The sequence below is a fragment of the Buteo buteo genome, chromosome 18 (assembly GCF_964188355.1).
Source record: "Buteo buteo chromosome 18, bButBut1.hap1.1, whole genome shotgun sequence".
NCBI classification, from domain to species: domain Eukaryota; kingdom Metazoa; phylum Chordata; class Aves; order Accipitriformes; family Accipitridae; genus Buteo; species Buteo buteo.
The window spans coordinates 27,839,718-27,861,997 of record NC_134188.1 but is presented as its reverse complement, the minus strand read 5'-3'; the positions used below and the strand labels follow the sequence as shown (position 1 = coordinate 27,861,997).

Below are 22,280 nucleotides of genomic sequence, written 5' to 3'. Positions count from 1 at the left end.
AGGCTGGTCAGTTTTACCTTAGTTCCTGGGAAGATTATAGAGCAAAACCTCCTAGGAGCCGTTTCCAAGGCTTCTTTTCCAAGAATCCATTTCTTGAAGGGACAAGAAGGCGATTGGGAGCGCCAGTGCGGACTTACCAAGGGCAAATTGTGCCTGATTGCCTTCTGGGAAGGCCAGCAATGTGGGCAAGGTGACAGCAGTGTGTGTTGTATGTGTTGACTTTAGTGAGGCCTTTGACACAGTCTCCTGTAGTACCTTTATAGCCACATCGGGGACATATGGACTGATAAGTGGGTGGAAAATTGGTTGGACTTCTCGAAGTGGTGGAGAACAGTGCAAAGTCCATTTGGCAGCTGGGTATCCCTCAGAGGTCAATACTGGATCAGCACTATTTAATGACTTTAATGACAGCCTGGATGATGGGATGGAGCATGCTCTCAGCAAGTTGATGAAGGGTTTCAAATTGGGGGAGAATGGTTGATAGTTAGGCTGGAGGCAGGGCTGCATTCAGAGTGACCTTGACAGATGGGTGACGTGGCTGGCAGGAACCTCGTGAAGGTCACCAAAGGCAAATGCCAAGTCCTGCCCCTGGGACATGCCAGTCTTGAGCAACAGGCCAGGCTGGGGCAGCTGGCTGGAAATTTCAATTCCATCTTGTACATAAATATTTCAAGTGTGTGTAGTTCACCATCGGGGTTTCTCCCCTGTTGCTCATGTATTAGGATCTATTTCCCTTGCGTAGAATAAATACATCTTGTCACTGTAAAAGGCATTCTAGACCTGTTTGTCAGTTAAAGCAGGTAGGGAATTGATATTTAACGCTGTATTTTAACTTGCTGCACGCAGGTTTTTGTTTGTTTTTGTTTCAAAGGTAGACTGGGATTTTCGGGGGGGGGGGCTAAGACTGTGTTCATGCATGTATTCACTGTTAGACAGGTGGTTTGAGATCATACAGTAGTGATTTTTGTCTCTGAATGGGACAAAAAGAATGAACAAAGCCAGCTGTGTAATTCTACCTTAATACATAATACTGGCTTTTAAGTTTTCTGGGGTTGCCTCCCCTCTTTTTTTCTTTCTCTTTTTTTTTTTTTGTTTTTTTTTAATGAGAGCTGTCTCTTAACAGAAAGTTTTGGAGTGAGCGTATACTTTCATCTTAAAAAAGAAAACCAGTATAGTATTACTTTGGACACTGCACTGTTGCACACTGAATGTTTGTGCTACCAGTGTACATTTTAAGCAGAAGTTGCAAAGTCATAATTTTCCACTGGCATGTGTTCTAGATGTCATGAATAATTCCTGATGTACTTTTTGGGAAGCTGGAAATTTTTGGGTGTTTCATAATTCACTGATTCACCTCCTTGAGTGTTGGTGGGTGGAGTCAGTTTAAAATCAGTTGCAATGTGCTCTACCATTCCTAAGCAGATTTACTTCAGGAATTTTTGATGGGATGAATTAATTTTGAACTGAAATTGTCTTACTACCCCAAAAAATCAAAACAATGGAAAATCTTTCATTCCTCACCCTTTTTTTTTTCCATTCCTTTTCTCATTGTATTGGGGTTTTAGAGATCTACTTTATTGATCTGCATCGCTTCATGTGGGTTTCACTTTTTGTTGACTTTGGGAGATCCACAATTGGTAAAGCAAAGATAAAATTATACTGACTTTGTTGGTTTGATTCTGTTAGGGATACAGTAGTCTGTATTGAAAGGTTTAAAACAAGATTTTGGAGAGTTACCATCACCATGCAGTGTGTGCATGTGTAATTCCTGCCCCCCTCCTTCACCCCCCCCATTATCTTTCAGATAGATGGCACTGAAAGTGTCGATTCTGTTGCTCTGTGTTCTGCTGATCTGGGAAATCCAGTCTCCCTAGAGCTGAGCGCGTTATTTTCTCATTTGCTGCTTCTTGCTTTTGTTAGTGTAGCAGCTGAGGACTCTCTTAGGTCAAGGTCAGTTAAAACAGATGCATTTCTTTAGTCTAACACTTTTGGATGTTTCAGATGTGATACCAATTTGTACGTTTTCTGGTGCTTTGCATAGCTGTACAAATTGTAAGGTTTGGCATTTTTTAAATTAAAATTTCTGAACAACTTCTCTGGATCTCCCTAGCCAAAAAATTGTATTAACATAAACTGCTAGTGCTAGGTGAGTTGTACCAATTTGCCAGTTAATACATCTGGTTTTGACCACTATCGTGATGTTGTACAGGGACTCATTCCAAATGTGATTCATCCCCCTGCTTGGCTCATTGCTGAATTTCTCAGCCTTTAAATGGAAATACATTCACCTATGCAAATTTAGCCCCTTCTTTTATTCAAGAGACCTGTACATGAAGTGTCTGTTTACATTTTTGCATAGCTCTCTAGATACAGTTAAATTAGTTTTTTAATACAGAGAGTAATTCGCTTTCTGATTTTCAGGGTGTCACTGTTTAACTGTTTTTACTGTGCAAGCTGTGACTTTCATCCTTAGATTTGTATGACTGGATAATCTTGGCAAATATAACATTGTTTTATATAACACTAATGCATATTTTAATGTTAACATACTGTCTTTTCATGAACGTTGGAGCTTTAGACGTTTCCAACCCAAGTGGACATCCACATACCCAGTAGAGCCTGTCTGTTTCTCCTGTTTCTCTATAGGAAGAGTTCTTGAAGTATCATTCTCCACTGACCTGACTCCTTACTTCACATTGTTACGCTTATTTACAATGAGAATTTAAAAATATACCTGAATATTTCATAGTATCTGTTACCTTAAATTGATATGAGTAATTTAAATACCTGACAGTTGCTGGAATTTGTGTTTGGGAATTTGCAGTGACAGTGAGGGTTTAGCACTAGTAAAAGTAGTATGGGCAAAGCAGGGATGACAGTAAGTACAGTTTTCTTTCTGCTTCTCCCTTACAGTTCCACTGTTTCACAGAGCCCAAGGGAAAGTTAGATTGCATAATCTAATTTCTTTAATACCACAGATTATTACGTTTCATCCAGATATTTTTTTGTCACATGAAGTCCTATGAATTAAGACCAAAGAATTTTCTTCCTCAGGAACCAAAGTGACTAGCTCAGCCTTGTGGTGCACCTTGGCATGTGTTATCCCAGGTCAGAAGCCCGATGAGGAATGTAAAGAGAAGATGTAGGTGGGCGAAGTCCTGCTACGCAGCAGAAAAATCCCCACCTTCCTCTTCTTCAGATATTCTTACCAGTTTTTAGTCTGAAAGAGAAGTCCTTTCTAACCCCATATTTAGTCCTTATTGTCCTAATGATAATAGGAGCAACTGTTCTCTAACCCCACTGCTCTGTTTTTGACCAGACTTGGCCAATTGCTGACATTTCAAAGGAAGACAAACCTTCTCTGCAGAGCTTCTCTAGCTGTTTGTGCTTTGGAAAGAACATTCCTTCATAATCCCTCCAGGATTAGGTTCATTCTAGTCATACGGAGCTGTAAGCCTTGGAAGCGGTGTGTGAGGAAATGCTGTGAGTGGCTGGCATTGCCTCTCGATGTTAAATGATGTATGTTGAAACCACTGAAGTAACTTTTCTGAGTGTGACTTTTCCTTCGGGCTTGCAGCAGTCTTCCCTAGCAGCAGGCTCTTTTAAAGACAGGTGCCTGGTCACACTCTCAACATGTAATAAAATAGCATTTTTTATAAATAGCGGTGGCTTGTCCTGATGGTGAGCATAATTTTATGGTTTTTTAATTGGTTTTCTTTTTTTGGAGACTTAAGTCAGGATTTTCCTGCAATGTGAGGATTGTGGCAAGTATCATACTTAAAATGGAAAATGGTTGCAGATTGACTGTATACACCAAATAGTGTTGAATTTCTTTGTATTTATTCTTTCTCATCCTCTTTTTAAACTGTCAATTTTAAATGGTTTTGAATAATTTTTAGTGGGGCAAAGGGAGTAAGCGTATCGTATGAATCAACGTTTGCAGGATAGAGATGATATTTAGGAATTACTGTCCAGAAACAAAAGCTAGGATACTTTTTGAGGCGTGCAGTTCTGGTGTTTCTTGCACTTCATGGTTAATTTGAGAAAAAGATGTAATAGAAGATATTAATACTTCCTAGTTTAAAGAAACCCTAAATAATGTTCCTGCCTTCTTGCAGACCTGCTAATTCATTTTTAAAAAACTTCAAGAACGTTTTATTAGCTTACGAAACCAAATCTTTCCGTATATGAATGAACTTGAAATTCCATCTTGAATGACAATAAGGTTAAGAATATCCCAGCTTTGCACATAAATCAAGATACACACATGAAAGTTTTCAGGTTTCCCAAGTTAAGAAACTATGATGCATTTATTAGTCAGACACTTTTTTTTCTCCCCTGCTCCAAATCATTTTCTCCTGGGAAATTTGTCTACTTCAGTCTCATATTTCGTTGTGTTTTGTAATATATTTATGGTTGTCATAAAGGGATTCCCGTATAAACTGTCCCGAGGTTAAAAACAGCTTTGTGTTTGACAAATTGAGGGAAATGCAGTCACAAAGCAGCAGAGAACACCAGCTTCAAGGAATACAGGCGGCTGATTCTGCCGGTCTTTCAGTACTTACCATTTACTTCATTCACCAAAACACAGATCAAACACAAATTTAAGTATTGTATAAATTGAATTATATGCTGTCCTGCCAACTTTTTTATAAGACCCCATTTAAAATACAGAACAAAATCTGAAACTACTCTAAAATGTTTCTAATTCATGGAGGTGCTACTGTACAATAAATTTTCTTCGTGCTGGAGCTTGCAGTCATTCCAAGTCCAAGATTTCTGTCAGTTTTGCAAGTAAATTTGATTTGCGTGGTATTTTGTAATTCTACACTAGGGCCAGTTGAATGTGTTTGGTTTTTTTCTCTAGTGTAAACCTTTTAATGTAGAAGGTTTTTAGGGCATATCTCAGGCTTCCAGCTTGTTCACAATTGTTATGCAATTAGTTTAAGTGGAATTTGTTTTGTATGGGGGGAAAAAACCTCACGGTGAAATACACAGCTCCATATCCAGGTTTTGTGTAAACTGAGTATCCTTAACATTTATCTCTGATTATATGTTTTCAAATAAGATTGGCTGAGAATTGGAAAATAACTGCCTTTGCCTAAAGTCTTCCCAGATTTACGGTTCAAAGCCAGCTGCTTGTTTTCTTTCACCTTTTCAATATTGGTAACATACTTCAGTTATTCCTAGTAGTTACTTCTGCAGTTACTTATACTTTTAAAAGAAAAGTAAGATCTTTTAGAAGGATAGTAAGTGTGGTTTTTAGATGTTTGCTACACTGACTGGGATATTGGACTTTGGAACAGGAGAGCCTAAAAGAAATTGTTTTGTAATATTAGATGAAATATCTTGACTGGTTTACAAAGTAGATTCATTTACAGGCACCTCAGACAATTTTTACGTGTTCATACAGAGGTGTTTCATGTGGCACAGTTGTACAGCCCTTTGTACCCACCTGAGCTACACGAGGGTGATTTAGGAAGATGGGATGCAATTATTTGAGTTGGAATATGGCCAGATCTTCAGGGCTCTCATTAGTCTGGAAAGAATTTTAAGCAATCACAATGCCTTTAGACTTTTGTTTTAGATCCCGTTGTGGAGGCTGAGCCTTATCAGCGTGTGGATGCTCTTCATGGGTGAAATGGAGTAGACAGGAGTAGAAAGAGCCTGTTCAGAGCTCCTTTTGTTTGTGTTTATTGAGTTAACCTTATTATAGGATGTTCCTGAGGATTTTTTATTAATGTGTCACCATAATTATTGTGTAACTAATTTAAATAGAATTAGATTTTCTTTTGCTGATGGCGTAGCCTTAAGCTTAGTAGTTTGTAGTATAGCTTGAAGAAAATGACTCTGCTTTCACTGTTCAAGTGCTAAAGAGGGAATAGCTTAAGCTATTGAAAAAAGAGCCTTGACACATCTAGGTATTTGAACCTTCTTCCTGTTATAACAGTGATAGTGTTGAAACCCTCTATTTTAAAATACATTGAGATGGTACATCTTGAGCCCCTACATGAGAGTACAGCACTGATGTTAATGTGGAATGACATGCTATGATTGGCACCGAGTTAAGTGGGTCTAATGCAATATAGCTACATTAATGGGTAAATCAGTATATTGCTGTGGGACAGCATGCGTTTAGAGAAAGGCTGTTAGTCTTGTGACTACAACTATGAATCTAGTATGTTCAGTTGCTGTTACTTTACTTTTTCTAAAAAAAAAAAAAAAAAAAAAAATAGTAAGTAAGTCCATCTAGATGCATAAAGCCAAATTCTGTTCTGTGCTACCAAATTCTTCCCTAGGCTATACCAGTGGAAAGCTGATGAGCCTTTAATGAAGTAAATGGTATTTACACTGGTAGTCCTGGGAACTGAATTTGTCCAATAAAACTTGGAAATTTGAACATCACATATGTGAAGTCCACATGCACTAGTTGCTAGGCTACTGATATACAGTTGTCAAACAATTTTGCTTTTTTATTGCTCATTTAACTGTAAAGACTCTCTAGCAGAAAATCCTTTTAAGTAAATTATTGAATTTATTGTGGTTTGCTGTATTTATTAATGGATATTTTTTTTTTCCTCTTTCAGAGCATTCAGTCAGAAAAGAGCTGCAATTGAGAAAGAATATGCACAGGTAGGTTCTGGAATAACCTGGCATTGTTCTTGAGGCAATTTATTCGTTAGCAAATTTTCCACAGTGTATGTTTTTTTGGTTATCCTTTCTGTAAGTTGCTTACTATGAAAGTACCTGTTAAAGTTCTGAATCAGACAGTTTGGCTTATGCAGGAGTTAGACCCATTCTGTGTTTTTATGGACATTTTGACTTGAGGAAGTTCTTGGCTACAGAAGACATTTTTAACATTTTTTTCAAATTGTTATAAAGTCAGTAAACTATTTGAGGTTTTCTCAGAAGTTAATGTGAAACCTGAGTAAAAAGTAAAATCAGGTCAATTAGAGAGAGAGGAAGTGTGTTCTGGTGTACTCAGTCCAAAATAAATTTACATTCACATTCTTTAGTAAGAGCACCTTCCCATTCATCTGAAATAAAAGCAGCCAGATTTGGCCTCATGCTTGTGATAGGGAGTGGGGTGAATTTTGATTTGTTTGTGAGAAAGGAGGGAGGATTGATTTTTCTCCCTTGTTCCAAAATTAAAAAGTATCTAGTAAGGGGCAGCTGCCTGCTTAATTTACAGTAAAGGCTCTTGGAGCCTAAGTCCAAGTACAACAGGTTAAAAATACGTTAATTTATTTTAAAATAGATTAAAGGTAGAACAAAATATAAGTGAGCAAGCTTGTGAGGCTCAATATTCAATAAATACAACTGGAGATGTGCCTGATGTTACAATTGTTGATGTTGGGGCAATGACAGAAGTGAAATGTGAAAACACAAGCTGTCACTAGGGTGTTTCCAAATGTAGTTTGTAGGCTGTTGTGTTAAGGATCCTTTTAGTCATCAGTGCTGCATCACCCACAAGTATATACAGAACAAATGTTTTCTGTGGGCCAGACATTACTGTCAGTTTATGAAAGAGGATTTCTGTATCTCGATGTACACATTTTCTAGTCCTATATTTTCTACATGTGGTCTCGGTCCAAAACTCAGCTGAAAAAGCTTTGTAAGTCAAATGAAATTTGTCCTGAATTTAATCGAAACACTCAAAATAGTGCTATAAGGGTCTGCAGTTATTGGTGCTCCAATTCTTTCATTGTACGTGAATTTACATTAGCATGCATTGATTACATTGTCAGTTGCAGTTAATTTGATTAAATATAGTAATTTTTCAGTGACAGAATCGATATATGCCTCATGAACCTTTGATTAAAAGTATGTATTCTTTACTGATTTTTGTAATGACATAGAGAATTTAAGATCAGTTCTTAATACATTTATCCGTTCTACCCTGGGAGTGTTTTTTATATGCAAAGGCACTTACAGCAGTCACTGCATTTAGGGAATAGTCTTGATAAGTTGGAAAAATAATTACATTCTCAGATTCGGAAGGCTCAGTCTTAACAACTGAGGCTTTCAGATACTTGCATTTAAAAAACCCCAACTTTCCAGCAATACAGCTGCATCATTGGAGATTCATTGAATGGCTGCTTATATGAATGAAGTCTTGTGGGATCGCTTCCTTGGTTTGCTGATAAGTGTACAGTTCAAGAACAATGTGGGATGTTTCTTCTTGGGCCTGTAAAAGGATTTCTGTTTTTGAGATGGTAATAAAATTTCACATAAAGTCTTCTGGTGAGAGAAATTGTAATCAAAATAACTGTGAAGTCGTATTCATCAACAGTGAGATATTCCTTTTAAACTAGTTATAAAGGGAACTGGAAATTCTCAGTAGTTAGTTTCTGAAGCAAGATTTCTAAACCTTTTCACAGACTCTGTCCAAATGCCTTTTGTCACCTTAGGGAACTCAGAATATTCTAATTTATGACTTTTATGGCAAGCTAAAAAAAAAAAAGAGTGGAAGGATGGACAGCGAAAAGAAGTTCCCTAGAACTAAATGCTTTGTCAGTTTCAAAAAACTTGTATGCTGATGCAGTGCACTTGGGTGCCAAGTTTCTATACACAGAGTGCTTTTGTTTGGAGGAGGAGAACCTGTACAAATGCTAGTGAAACACCATGGTTCAGTGTTTATAATTTATCCCTAATTACATGGTAAGTAGCTTGAATGTATGTGATGAATTACAGGATCTGTATGTAAATTGCCTTATGTCTTATTTTATCAAGGGAGGTTTTTTTTTACTGACTCTTTTCACTGTATTGTACCTGTTGCCATCAAAGTTTTTTCGACCTGTTTTTCTGTGTGTTGTCTGCCTCCAGTGGTTTCTTTACTGGCTTTTCTCGGCTGCGCCGTAGTAGAAATGGGAGAAGTACTTCATGTATCAGCCCTAGTACTGTAGTTCTGCAGTCCTTTTAGAGCTTTTGTCAATATGCACTAAGCTATTGCATTTGTATTTTCAGTACTGCATTATCTAATATACGCTTAAAGGCTTACCTTAATATTCAGTATTGAGAGTGTAGAAAGACTCTCATTTTCCATTAACAGTATTCCTAGTAATAGTATTTAAATTGCAATTTTGTATTATTAGCTATTCTCCTTGATTAATAAGCTAGCTGAAATCAGTGGCTAAGAATACTCTTTTGTTACATGAAAGCAGAACTTGGTGAATGTGTGCTTTTGCTGCTACCTAGTAAAAAACTGTTTTACCTAGCATGTTAAATAGGTAAAATGGTGTGGGTGTTGTTTTGTTTTGGTTTTTTTTGGGGTTGGTTTTTTTTTTTTTTTGAGATGTAATTACTATCTCTGCTGTACTTTTAATTATTGTTTAACACTTTTAACTCAACAGCAGTATTTCACAGTCTGTCTCTCGTGCTGGGAACACACCGATGACCTTCCTTGTCATGTTTTGTCATGCTTTGTTTTTGCCCGATATTTAGCTGTCATTGTTTCAGAGTAAAACGTGACTGTAGGCAATCAACGTGGTGTATCTCTTTGGGTCTGCAAGTAACCTCAAAGAGATGGAGCTGTGAAACGTGCTACTCATTTCAGTGCATGTTAATTAGTTGCTAACTGTAGTACCTCAACTGAAGGCATTGATAATGTAGAAAAAAGGTAGGGAAGTCCATTCTGTGAGCTGCACAAGAGCTTTAAATTTTAACAGAGGTGCAAGTAGAAGTTTCTGTTCAGATTTTTTAAAAAGGCAGTAATTGTTACGATTTTTTTTTCCCATCTGTTTCTTCTGGAGGTCAAATTAACATTGAAGAGATGTGAGTGCTCAGTAGAAATAGCTATCTTATCTGTGATCTGGAGAGAGCGGACAGGTTACTTGGTGTTGATTGCTCTGTCTGTTGCAATGAGAAACTTGATACATCTAAAACGTTTTAAAATATGGAGAAATAAAAGGTAGTGTAGTGTTTATTCACACATTCCTATTGGCAGCTATGAGTGAAGTGCAAGTGCATCCTTTGGTGGTGTTTATATCAATGACAATAATCAGGACAGGAGCCTTAAAATAAGATGAAATGAATGCCAAAGGAGAAAGCAGCCTGTCAGAGCAGCAGATGGAGCAAGGGGAGGTGGAGGGGAGAGAGGAGCAGTAAAGGCAAGAGGAAAGATGGATGTAAGCAGATAGTATGATTGCCTTTACCAGCTTCTCCTCACCCTGTGAGTGTCTCACCAGACTTGAAAAAACACTTCTTTAAAGATATCAGAATATGTGAATACCTGTTTTCTAGAAAAGTGATGAAAATGTGCAATATTCCAATAGCAATTCTTGTGTATATATAACATGTGCGTGTATATACATTATTTATTATATGTGTGCTTATATGTATAAATATAATGTATAATTTATATATGTAAATAATATTTATGGGCTGCTGTGCCCAAATAGTTGCTTGGTTTTTTTCCTTACTGTATTGGTTTTCTATTGTTTAAAATCAGAAGATAGAAGCTGACTGTTTCTTTTACCATCTGACAAGGACGTTAGGCTGCTTTACTTAAGATATAGTGGCCTTTTTAACAATTTTTCAGTGGATTAAAATTCTAAAGGTTAAAATATGAGATTTCCCACCATGTCTTACTAACTTGTGCTATGGCTAATATTTTTTCTTTGCTCTTCTTTACCATGTAGTCCAATGCTTTGCAAATGTTAACTGATTTATTCTTGTACTGTGAAGACTGGAAAGGTGATAGTATTTCCCTAATAAGGAATTAGAGAAATTGAGTGAATTTTAGCCAGCATAATACTGGTCTTTTTGATACAGTGGGAACTAGATCCCTGGTCTTTTGAGAAGAAAAAAAAAAAAAAATAATTTTTTTTTTAACAGATGCTTTTGGCAATTAATGCAGCTTTTGCTTCAACAATAGAATTTCAATAATTTTTCTTCCTTTGCCGTGTAAAATGCTTTGAGGTTTATAGAGGAGGACTCCTGTACAAGTATTTGTAAAGTACCAGTGCTGGCATATCAGAAAGAGGTAAGGTGTGCTTTAGTAGATTGTGGACAACTTTCTTGAAAATCAAATTGTTCAACTTGCAGTAAAAGTAGAATCTTTCAAGAAAGAAAAGTAAGGTGCTAGGTAAAGTACTTCTCTCTTGAAAATACATTGTTTTATTGCAATGCTGCAGTATTAACTGTGAGAGCAAGAGGATGGCAGACACTACACAGGAAAAACAACATCTGTGAGGCTTGGGGGAAGGTGCTAGAGAGCTCGGGAAAGGCAACCATTTCAGCATTGAACCCAAGTCACCTGAATTGATTCAGAAATCCCACATGGCAAAACAACCGCAGCTTGACAAACACAACCTTATGACAGGTTTGGAATAAAAAAATTCCAGGGCGAAATGAAGTCTTCCCTCTGACTCAGCAGCTAGCTAACCCCTGGGGCATCAGTAAAATAAGCTTGAGGTACCTGCCTTGAAAATCGGACAAGCAGCTTTCTATTAGTTCATTCCCTCTAGTCTGGACAGAGTGTTTGGGGTTTTTTTCAGCCCAAAGGATACAGAAGGTTACTGTGGCCTTACAGAGAGCAGGAAGAGATTGTAGACTTTAAGGGTGGGTCCCTGACTTGGGGACAAACAAGAAGCAGCCGTAGGTTGACTGGTCAGTAGCCTGTTTTGTTCACCAGTGAACTTAAATTATTTGTTTCTTCCTTTGAGGATGATATTAGATTTACCGCTGCAGTAAATCTATCTCAAGTATTTCCATAATATTTTAGTCATTTGTCTTGGTTTTGCTTTATGGCTGAAATTGATGACTTTTGTAATCAAGCAGTAATTTAAAAAATACCTGTGAAATTAGCTTTTCGGGGGGTGGGGAACATGTATTATTAAGACTTAGTCATAATTTATCTTCTAGGGAATTAAGAGCTTTGACTTCTGTACTCTAGATCATGTGAGGAAGGGTTTAGTTGGTAATTAGCATACATATGGAAACTATTTTTTTTCTCAGGCTTATCTTTTGAAGGAACTTGGCTATCGTTCTGCAGTTTCTCTGGAGAGAAACTTCCGCTTGTAGTAAATGAGTAGACTATGTAGAAATTTCCGTACTGGGCAGTGAGATGAATGGTTGCTATATCTGGATGTACTTGAGAGAAGTTAATTTGGAAGACAGAAAATTGCTTTGAAATCCGTCTGTGTATTTATTGTCTCTTCAAACTTTCTGAAGGAGACCTAGGAAAAATTCAGAGTGAAATCTTCCATAAATGAGCTCACTGCGTGTCTGCAGGTGTTAGCTTTATCATTGCTGTGTATTCTAAAAGACAGACAAAAAAATTCTTAGAAAAAACCTTTTAAATTTTTGAATTTTCTCCATACAATCCTTCTTTTGAGATTTTCAGTATCTTTACTGTCCTGTTTTGCATCTCTTTAGAAAGCCACATCCAGCCTGGCTCACGCTGGCTGCGTGAAGTGATCCTGGAGGCTTGAGATGGTCCACTTGCATTACTGCAAAGTATGTCAGTAGGTTTGAGGTAGCTTAATTCTATTTTATCAGTAGTATTGCATAGCATTTTAATAATATTTCAGTGTTTTTTTTTAACCGAATATGAAAACCACATTTTTGTCTGCCAGCGCTGGGAAATGTTCTCCTCCCAAGCCAGAGCTGTGGTCTCACCATTAGAGCCTGGAGGGAGTCTTTCTGCATGGCCTTTATCCAGCTTCAGTTGTTTCCTGCAGCGGCTGTGTGAATATGGCACCTTTTGACACAGGAGAGTTCATTTCTTACCTGTACCGAAGATAAAAGCTACTGAAATCTTAAAATCCAAGCTCTGAATTGAATTTTCTGCCTTTCTCATTGTAGGAATTTTTATAGGAAAAGCCAGCAGACCCACTGAAGCTTTGTGTATGACTTTATTTTGGATGTTACTCCCTTAAGCCTTGTTGGAACAGCTACTTGGGGGAGGGGGAGAAGCTGTATCCAAGAAACCTCCGGATCCAAATGCAAAAATGCTGGAGCCATTCAGGCCTGTTCCTGCACTGAGTGATATTCCTTCATGTATAGTTGGGGGCTGTCAGACTCCTCTGTTCCTCCCACTTTGGAATCTTGCTCTGGTTGATCCCATCTGTCATAGAAAACCATGTCAGGCAGGTTGACTTGTAAACATACTGTGTGCTTCTTTCTGTAGGTTTCTTCCTACATTGTGAGTAAAAATATAAAAAACTGAGCAGGTTTCTGGGAGGGAGGTGGAAAAAAGTATGCTCTTTTATTAACCCTAGAAACTAGGGGGGATGTAGAGCCTTCACAAGTAGCTGATGCTTTCTGGGAGATGTTGTCTTTGGTTGACATTCATGTCACCACTGGCACTTGAAGCACAGGACAACCTGTGAGAGTTCTCATTCTCCAGCTCCAGTGGTCATGCCTGTGGGCATCTCTTACTCCTGAAGCACTTTACTACATGCATGCTTGATGCAAGCCTGAAGAATGCATTTTGTTTGAACTTCCCTAGTTTACTGAGCAACTCAAATTGTTTTTCTTCTTTCGGTCAGTTATTCCTTTGCTGATTTTTGTTGTCTTTAGTTGATTAAAGCACAGAATATTAGGAGGGCCTTGTGCTGGTGCTTGGAAAACTCAACTGAACATGGCTTAGAGCAATGATTCTTTTGACAATTGTGTTTTGAAGTCTTAGTTACTGGTATCTAATGTTTTTAAATTAAAATTTCATTAGGTACTAAGACAAATGCTTCATGAAAATGTGTTGTGTCTACCTCATTAATGCATAATAGATTGGCAGTCTTCACATACTGACCTATGACTCCATTAGCTATGACACTGACATATGAATCAAGTGGAAAAAATGGTGGGAAATGTTCAAGAGTGGTTCTGATGAAAATATTACCTGTTTTATTTTTGTAAAAAGCAGAATCCAGTTGGTCCAAATGTTTATTAAATAGTGTTTTCTTATATGAGGAAGAGCATCTCCATGTACATTTACCTTGTCTTCTGATATTCCAGTATTTATAAAAATGAACATCAGTGGATCAAAAATTTTCTCTTTTAAGATGTGAGCTTTATGGGAGTGTTGATTAGAAAGTCTTTCTCCTCATTAATGCTGCACATTCTCCATGGTACTAACATGCTTGTTTGTGTTAGAAACATAAGCAAACTGCTGCTTTCCAAATACAGAATATTGATCGTGTTTGCTTTTTCAAAGACCATTTATAAATTTAATCTCTGTTCCTGATAGTGGGCCTGTATTACTGCTAATTCCAATTTATGGTACAACATTTCATCAGCCAACAGAATTTCCTCTTCCTCAGTTTGAATTTCTCAGTAGCCTCTATCTCCTCTTTTTTCATGTTGTATATATTTTTTTCTTAAAGTCTTCTACATGAATTGTGACTTTTGCTTAGTTACCTGACACATTTATTTGTCCCAGTCTGTCTAAATTTTTGCTCGTTGTTAGTTTTGTTAATTTTTCTTATTTTGGATTAATTAATTTCTTTTAAAGAGCTAGAGGGAATTGTTGCATATCTTTTTGAGACTTCCTCTGCTTACACAACTTAATCAGGTTAAAATCAGTGATCTATAAGGCATCCCTACCTTCCAGTCCAAGAACTTAATAATCTTTGGCTAAATGAAAGTCTAAATAGTTGTCTTGCTGTATGCTTTCATTTTCTGTTTAAAAATTAACCTTATAATTTAAGAAGCTTCTCATCTTTTACTTTCTAGAGGTGTCCTGCAATTAGCAATAGCTCCCAAAACATTTTTCTGGAAGAAAATTTTCTACCAAGGAAAAAGTTTCTTTAAAGTATCTCCTCGGCAAAATAAGTTTTCTTTATTCTATGCCATCATTTAGTTCATGATATTTCTTCTGGATAATCTGTGGTGATCTCTAAAACAGCTTTGGATTCATTCAGTTAAGGTACAAAACTAAGAGGAAAACCTGTTTTTCAACCTGGATTGAGAAATATGTATTTATTAATGAGTATTCCTTGCCATTTTCCTGAAAAATCTCATACTTGGTGTGGAATGTGTGTACGCACATGATTTCAGATACACCTGGAGCCTGGACTCTTCTGTTGGTTTGTCTTAAATCTCAGCTCGACAGATTTTCCATTTTTCAGGAGAGAATCCATTCCGCTTCCTGGTCACTGCCCGATGGGGAGGTCATGCATATTGATGATCTGATTTGGTCTGTAAAGCCACGATGCCACATAATACATCAACAGAACTTAGTGGTTCCAGAAAGAAAACACCTGCTTGATACTACCTTTGTATTGTAGTCTCCTACAGTTGAACACTATTCAAAACACCAGGATATCAATAAGAGGTTGAAGAAAATGAAGTGTAAGACTTAGTAGTCATTCAAGCCATTCTTTCCAACAAAGCATGGAGAATCAGTGGCTGTGAATGCTACAAAGACATGATCTGCTCCATTTCATAAATGGTTAAGAACACTATTGTGAATTTTAGAATAACTTGTAGAGACAAGTTTGACAAATCAGGTGTTGTAATGGGATTATTGATACTATTCTGCACTTGTCACAGTTCAACCTCTTAGTGCACATTTCCCTTTTTACCGCAAAACAAGAAGCTCTTTAGAATTCTCTATATTAAATGTCCGTTTAACACTTAATATAATATACTTTGCATGGAACAAAGACTATGGGTCTGTGTGTGACATTCCAAACAATATTATCGGTGACCTTCCTTTTTATGTAGATTTCACATTGTTGTTTGTGTACTTCTTCTTCTCCAAGAAACACATGTCAGCACTTAAAGTGGGGAAAAAACTCAGGTATCTGATTTAGGTCTTGCCTCACTGTCTGTTCTGTTAGATGAAAAATTAAAATGCCTTATATTGAAATATTTGTCCATTTGAAAAGAATTTTAAATGGCAGCCTTTTAAAAATGCAAAGCTATCTGCTACAGGTTTTATGGAATTCTTTAGGTTAAAATAATATTTCTTTAAGAACAGAGGTGGACTGTCAGCTTCTATTTTCAGTGAAAACATCTAGTTCCTTATAAAGAGGTTGCTAAGCTTAGAATTACGCTGTTTCTACAAAGAAAGCCCTTCATAAAGAAGCTATGTTTTTTGCTGAACTGATGCAAGCAAATTTCTCTTAGCCTGCTTTTAGCTGTTATTTTTCTTTCCAATTACTCTGCTCATAAGCATCCACTGCCTGGAATTTTGATACATGTAAGTGCTCTACTTCCAGATGAAAAACTTTATTCTTACAAGCTGTTCATTTTTACTTGGTATTTTGGTTTTGGTGAACCAGGCAGTGTATCTTTCAGTCTGTGGAGTTATCTGTGAGCTGCTTCTATGTGCATCACTGTTTTCTCTACTGTAGGTTGTGTGTGTTTTGTTTTGTTTTGTTTTTTTTCTCCTAACGGCATCAGCATTTCAGCTTTTTTCAGATTACACAAGAAGTGCAATTTCTTTTTTCTAACACATTCAATCCAGACAGTCATACTTCCCAATATCTGCTTTTTTCTTTCCTGTTATTTAAGAGGGCAGGCTAGTCACAACTCAATGCTTTAAAAATAAACAAAGTGGAAACTTTGGGCCTCCAAGGTAGTAGCAATACCAGCAGTGAGTCATAAGTCCATAACAGCAATACACTACTTAGTCTTTTCCACCTCTGTTTGGATTCCGTTTTTCATGCGTGCCTTTTCATGTATCTTGTCCTGGGTGTAGAAGAGGAAGGCTGTTTTTTATTTCATAGCTATCCATACCAATATGCCTCACACACGCCACTATTCATCTCAGAGTTACTGAAGTCTGGCTTTATGTCACCCCCCCTAATACAAATACTTTATACCTATTTCTTTTAAACCTTAGGAATGACTTGGGAGAAGGGAGTGGGATACACTTACGCTGTATTTTCAAACGTGAAAAATTACCACTAAGGTGAGGCATACAGTTTACAGTAAAAGAGGTCACGTCCTATTCGTATTTTGGGTTTTTTTAAAAAACCTTTTAAAAAAAAAACCCAACAACAAAAACCAAGGAAAAAAAAACCAAACGTATTTTAATGACCATTTGTTTCTTCCTAGTTCACATGCCCTTCCTTCCCTTGATCAAAAAACTGGTTCTTACATCCAAGGGGATGGGTAGCAGGATTATCCCTGACATGTTTCTGGGGTGCAGTAGGAGAGGAGATGGCTGAAGGGCAAGGGGAGGTGGACCTGAAAATGGATTGGAACAAAGTGTCTGGGTCAGGTATGTAGTGAGAACACTCTTGAGAAAAATTGGAATGGAGAGCAGGCAGTGGTGGTGGGTTAGGCAGTTCGTAGGTCAGGAATGAAGGTGGTATCATTGCCTTGCCTTGTCCCTCTTTCAGTCACAGTCATGACTGCCTCTTCCTTTCGTGGGACCCTTGCTGAGTAATGGAGCTCTGTTTCTACTCTTAATTTTAGAATCAGGATAATTTTGGGTGGAAGATATTCCTGGAGGTCGTCTGGTCCAACCTCCTGGTCAAAGCTGGGCTGACTTTAAAGTTCAGTGAGATTGGTGAGGCCCTCATCCTTTTTAAGTTTGGAAAATCTTGGAGCATGGAGATTCCCAAACCTCTGTGGGGCTGTTCCAGCATTTGACTGCCCTCATGAAAAACGTGTCCTCGTTCTCATGGCTGTTTGATAGCCCAGGCCCTACCCAAGCCATCTCTTTGACCATTTACCACCCCCCTCCTTTTTCACAGTCCCCCGGTAACGGCTGTGCCTTCCTTTCTGCGCTTTGTTCTGTGCCTGCCCTTCTTCTCGGCTTTTGGGCTGGTATCATTTCCTCAGGAGTGGGAAATGCATCCTGGTTTGCAAACCACTGCTGGAGATTTCTGTACAGAGATCCACAAGCTGTCAATATGCCTATGAATGCTCTGGGTGTGTGTTGTGGTTTCTTTATTGTTGGTTGTTGGGGTTTTTTTTTTGTTTGGTTTTGTTTTTTGTTTTTTTTTTAAATCCCCAAAGCTTTTCTAGGTAAGAAGGCAAATATTTGGTGGATGAGCATCACCTATCATCCCTTCCTTATATTTTCTAGCACACCATAAATAGGTCAAAAGCCATTTGTCTCTTAATTTTTTTTGTCTTCTATTTGCATTTATGCACTTTCTCAGTTAGCCCTGCATTTGGTCTGGAACCTTCAATTTTAAAAGAAATCCTTTGTATTCCAACATAACACTGTTTCTTTACCTAATGGGCATGTTCTCTGTTACTATCAAAAGGCCATAATTTAGGGAAAAACAGCAATCACTGAACTGCCTGAGAATGGTACTCTGGAGAGTGTAATTAAAAAGAAAATGTTTGTTTAAAAAAATGACCCATACAGAAATAAAGGTATGTAGAGTTTTATTCTTTGTTTTATCCTGAAGTTCAGGTAGTTAATTCAGCTGATTAAGTTTTCTGCAATTCAACTAGTTCATCTGGTTTTCAAATGTTAGGCAGACAAAGGTAATTCATAAGAGTTATTCCTTTCTTCTGTGAGACTTCAAGGAAATGTTTGATTGCATCTTCTGCACAGTAACTAGAGTGGTTTTTGGACTATATGTGACTCCATGTATTTTAGGTAGGGAAGTTTCTGAGAAGTTATTATTACTTTTCATGTTTCTTAGATCATTACCTTAATTATACTGAGGGTAATGTCTCAATTGATTTAAAAAAAGAAAAGCTCATTTAACCCACTATTCAACAATTAAAATACATAACTTTGTATGTATGCTGTAAAAATGCCTGAACATACTTTTACAGGAGCAGGATGTCATCCTTTTCGTTCTAGAGCAGTCCCTGATCCCAGTGATCCAGATTTTACGCTTGACACTTAGCAGTTTATTAGATGAATGTAAGGTAAACTGGGCAGACCTTCTTGGCTACTAAAGCTGTTTGTCTTAGACCGATGATTACTTTAAAGGGCACAGTAGACATGTTCTTAACTATTTTTAAAAATTGCACTCCCTTCTTCCTCTTTTCAACCTTGGAAGTTATGCTTTCAGACCTGTACAAACCAGAACGTGTTGACAGCTATAAACCCCCCCCAAACCAGAGAGAGAATGTTTAAGTCAAATCTACCGTAAATGGTTATTCAGTATAAGGCCCTAAATGCACAGTAGTCGACTTGTTCGGTTTCACACAGATAAAAGGCCTTTTATCAGCCAGTCCTGCCTACCCTCCCAAGAAGGAGGAGGGAGAAAGGAAGCATAAGGTTACTCAGGCCAGTGCAGGAGAGGAGTCCAAATGGCAGCTACAAACTAATAAAAGATGTACTGCTAATCTGACAAATATGTGCTAGCAGCAAAGAAGTCTGTCTATATGATCTAGGTAAGAGAGTGTGTGCTGCTGTTTGTATGGCTTACTCCTTCAGTAAATATATTTAAGTAAACGGCTAGGGTGTTTTCGCATGTGTTAGGGAAATAAGTCTTATTCTTCATGTCCACTGCAGGCTCTGGAGCTACCCCTGTGCAACTGTGTCATTGAGTTGCATGCTTTATGATAAAGACATGGTATATTTATAAACAGTAGATGAGAAACTTTTACATCTTCTTATTCTTTACCAGTAATATGTAAGCGTTCATTTAAAAATAAAGTGATTTGCCCATATTTAAAGGAACTGTTGCAAAACATGAACAAAAAGTAGGTATCACATCAGCTTTTAGATCCTAGGGGACTATTTCTGATAGTTCACCAAAAAAGGGCTGTTGCCTCAAACATTTATTGTTTGAGGTCAGATCTGCGTGGCCAGCGGTGAAGCTCACCTCAGCTGGGTCATTCCCACATTGTTTTAAAAAGAATAAATAACAGTACCTTAAAAGCTTGGATGTTTTTAGTTTTTTGTCGATGCAGTGCCAAAGATCTTGAAGATGCCAGTTTAGAACTGTTTGGTTTGTTTTGTTTTAAATAAAACACTATTTTAGTGTTTTGGTTTGTTTATTTTTAAATAAAATGCTAAAATAGTGTTTTGTTTAGGATTTTTTTTTTTTTAATACAAAACTAACACTGATGAGGGAGCATGCTGTCCAGCCAGATTCTGGAAAAAATATGTGGCCTGGTATACAGTCCATATAGATGATGTGCTCCACTTGTTTACTGGATTGGCACTATCACTGAAATAATAATACTACTTAAACAAAACCCCCTGAGGTGTTGTCTAGAGCTCTCAGTGAAATTTCAACATAAGTCAACAGTTGTTTGCTACTTAAATGAAAGGTTTTAACCAAATCATGAAATTTTGGGCAAATTCAACAGAACTATTACTTGCCTTAGCTGTAAAAAATTGGGATAGATGTAAGCATGTTCTTGAAGTACAATACTGAATTGAAGCCAAAATAGGGAAGAAATTTGTATTATGGCATCCATTCTAATTACATAAAATTCATGTACGCAAATGAATCTCCTAAATACAAGTATGAAATAGTGAAAACATACTGTGGGTTAGTCTCTTGCATTTTCAATGAAAGTGGCATGGTGGTTATTTTCTTAATGTCTGAAACTTGTGACTTATCTTTGTTTACTAGTGTTCATTGGTTTGTATCCTATTAGTTGCAGCAGTGTACTGGAGAAACTGGATAATAATTTTTCAGTATTTTCCATGAAAAATAAAATTAGCGTGTGCAATAAGCTTTATGTTGGGAAATTTCCATGTATATTAAAATAATTAACTCTATTTCTGTTGTATTGAGCAAACATTTTAAAATACAGTTTGACTGGTAAGTTAGTGACATCATCAGTAAATGTGAATGTCACGCATGAAGTGGAAATCTAATGGAAGTATAGTGCAGGAACAAATCCTTAACATTGATTTGTATTTTAATTTATATATGTAAAACATTCCTTTCAGTCACCAAAATAATTTTGATGATTGTATAGACTTATTCCTCCTATCCCTTCTTGATTTTTGTATTATTATTCCGTATTTTCTGCTTGACAGATATTCTTACTGCTGTTCATTTCACTAGCAATATACTTAATACTCTGCCTTTTTCAGTTTAAAGGGTAGTTTGTCATATTTTCAACAAGAATGAAAGCATATTTCATACTGGTTGGAAACAGAAACTAATTGAGTAGGAGGAAGCCTGCAGATTTATGAAAAAAATCTCAACACTGGTTTTCTTAGCTCTGATTGTGTACAAATGTGGCTCAAAGCTTTTTTTTTTTACCTTCACAAACCATAAAGAGGTAATTTAAAATAAAAAAAGTAAGGTCTGGTCACTTTTTTTTTGAGATATGAAATTGTGAGCTAGTAGGTTTCCTGGATTTATTTCTGTTCGGGATGCCAAGTACATCTGTGTTTGCTTTTTGATTGTCTATCCAAATAGGCTAGTGAGAAATTAGCATTTTTCCTATCAAATTATTTTTCTTCTGTTTCTAGTAGTGTCTTGAAAGACATTTTCTGTGTGGTGTTGGTTTTCTGTTCCTGTTTTTACTGATAATTTCTGTTCACTTAAGGTAGAGCAAAGCATCTGTATGAATGTCCTCCAGTATATGTGGTTTGGGCTTGTGAGTAGGGTTACTTTTTCTGTGTGTTCATAAAGGTATCTTCTTCTGGATAAGAAGGATAATACACTATCTACCTCTTTAAAAAGAGCTTTCAAGTATAGAACTGTCATCAGATGTAATGATGATACAATTTTTTACTTTTATAAGATTATCTGGTGAAAATTGAGGGGCGAAAGCACACTTTTGGGCTGATGTGCCCATTTTTAGGCCTTTGGTTTTGAAAACATGCTGTAAATATGCACATGCTGCTGTTAGATGGATAGAAAAACATAAAGCAAGCTGAACAATTTCATCCAGGTTGTGGAGGCTATGACAGAACATGAACGAAACCAGAATGGTGTATACTCCTGTAAAACTAACCTACATCTTCCATAGAGAGGTTCCTATATGTAAAAGGAAAGAGTAAATAAACATCCCTTTTCTTGAAAGATCATCATTCACGTCTACTCCTACATCTAAAGTCTGAGCAGTGAAGATACACTACAACTATCCCGCCATGTTCTGCTTCAGTTTTCTTTGCCACCAAGCACGCCACCATGACCAACTTAGTTATTCCTCATGGTCAGGAACAAAAGGTTTTGTCCCAATTGATGGCCAAGGGATGGTTCTCAAAGGGACATGAGGATCAAAGATCAAAAGTCCCTTTAAACACAGCCTTCCATTTTATTCCTTTATGTTGTGTGCTTTTAGATAAAAGACATGGCATCAGTGTGAAGGTCTCTGTTCATCAGCTACATAATGCTTGCTCTCTCTTAAAAGGGTCTGTGTAGAGACAAACAGCTGAAATCTATGAAAATGTTTATTTCTGATCATTCTTTTAGCCTATAGATAGCACATTAGATCTT

General features: G+C 37.1%; 1 protein-coding gene across 1 annotated transcript in view; it reads left to right on the top strand.

Annotated features, from left to right (window-relative positions):
* The window catches only part of FCHSD2 (FCH and double SH3 domains 2), a 162,503-nt gene that overhangs the window by 28,258 nt on the left and 111,965 nt on the right, over positions 1-22,280 (top strand). The window contains exon 3 of the mRNA XM_075050264.1: positions 6,588-6,633. Coding sequence (XP_074906365.1) covers positions 6,588-6,633 — 46 coding nt within the window. The remainder of the gene's footprint in view (positions 1-6,587; positions 6,634-22,280) is intronic.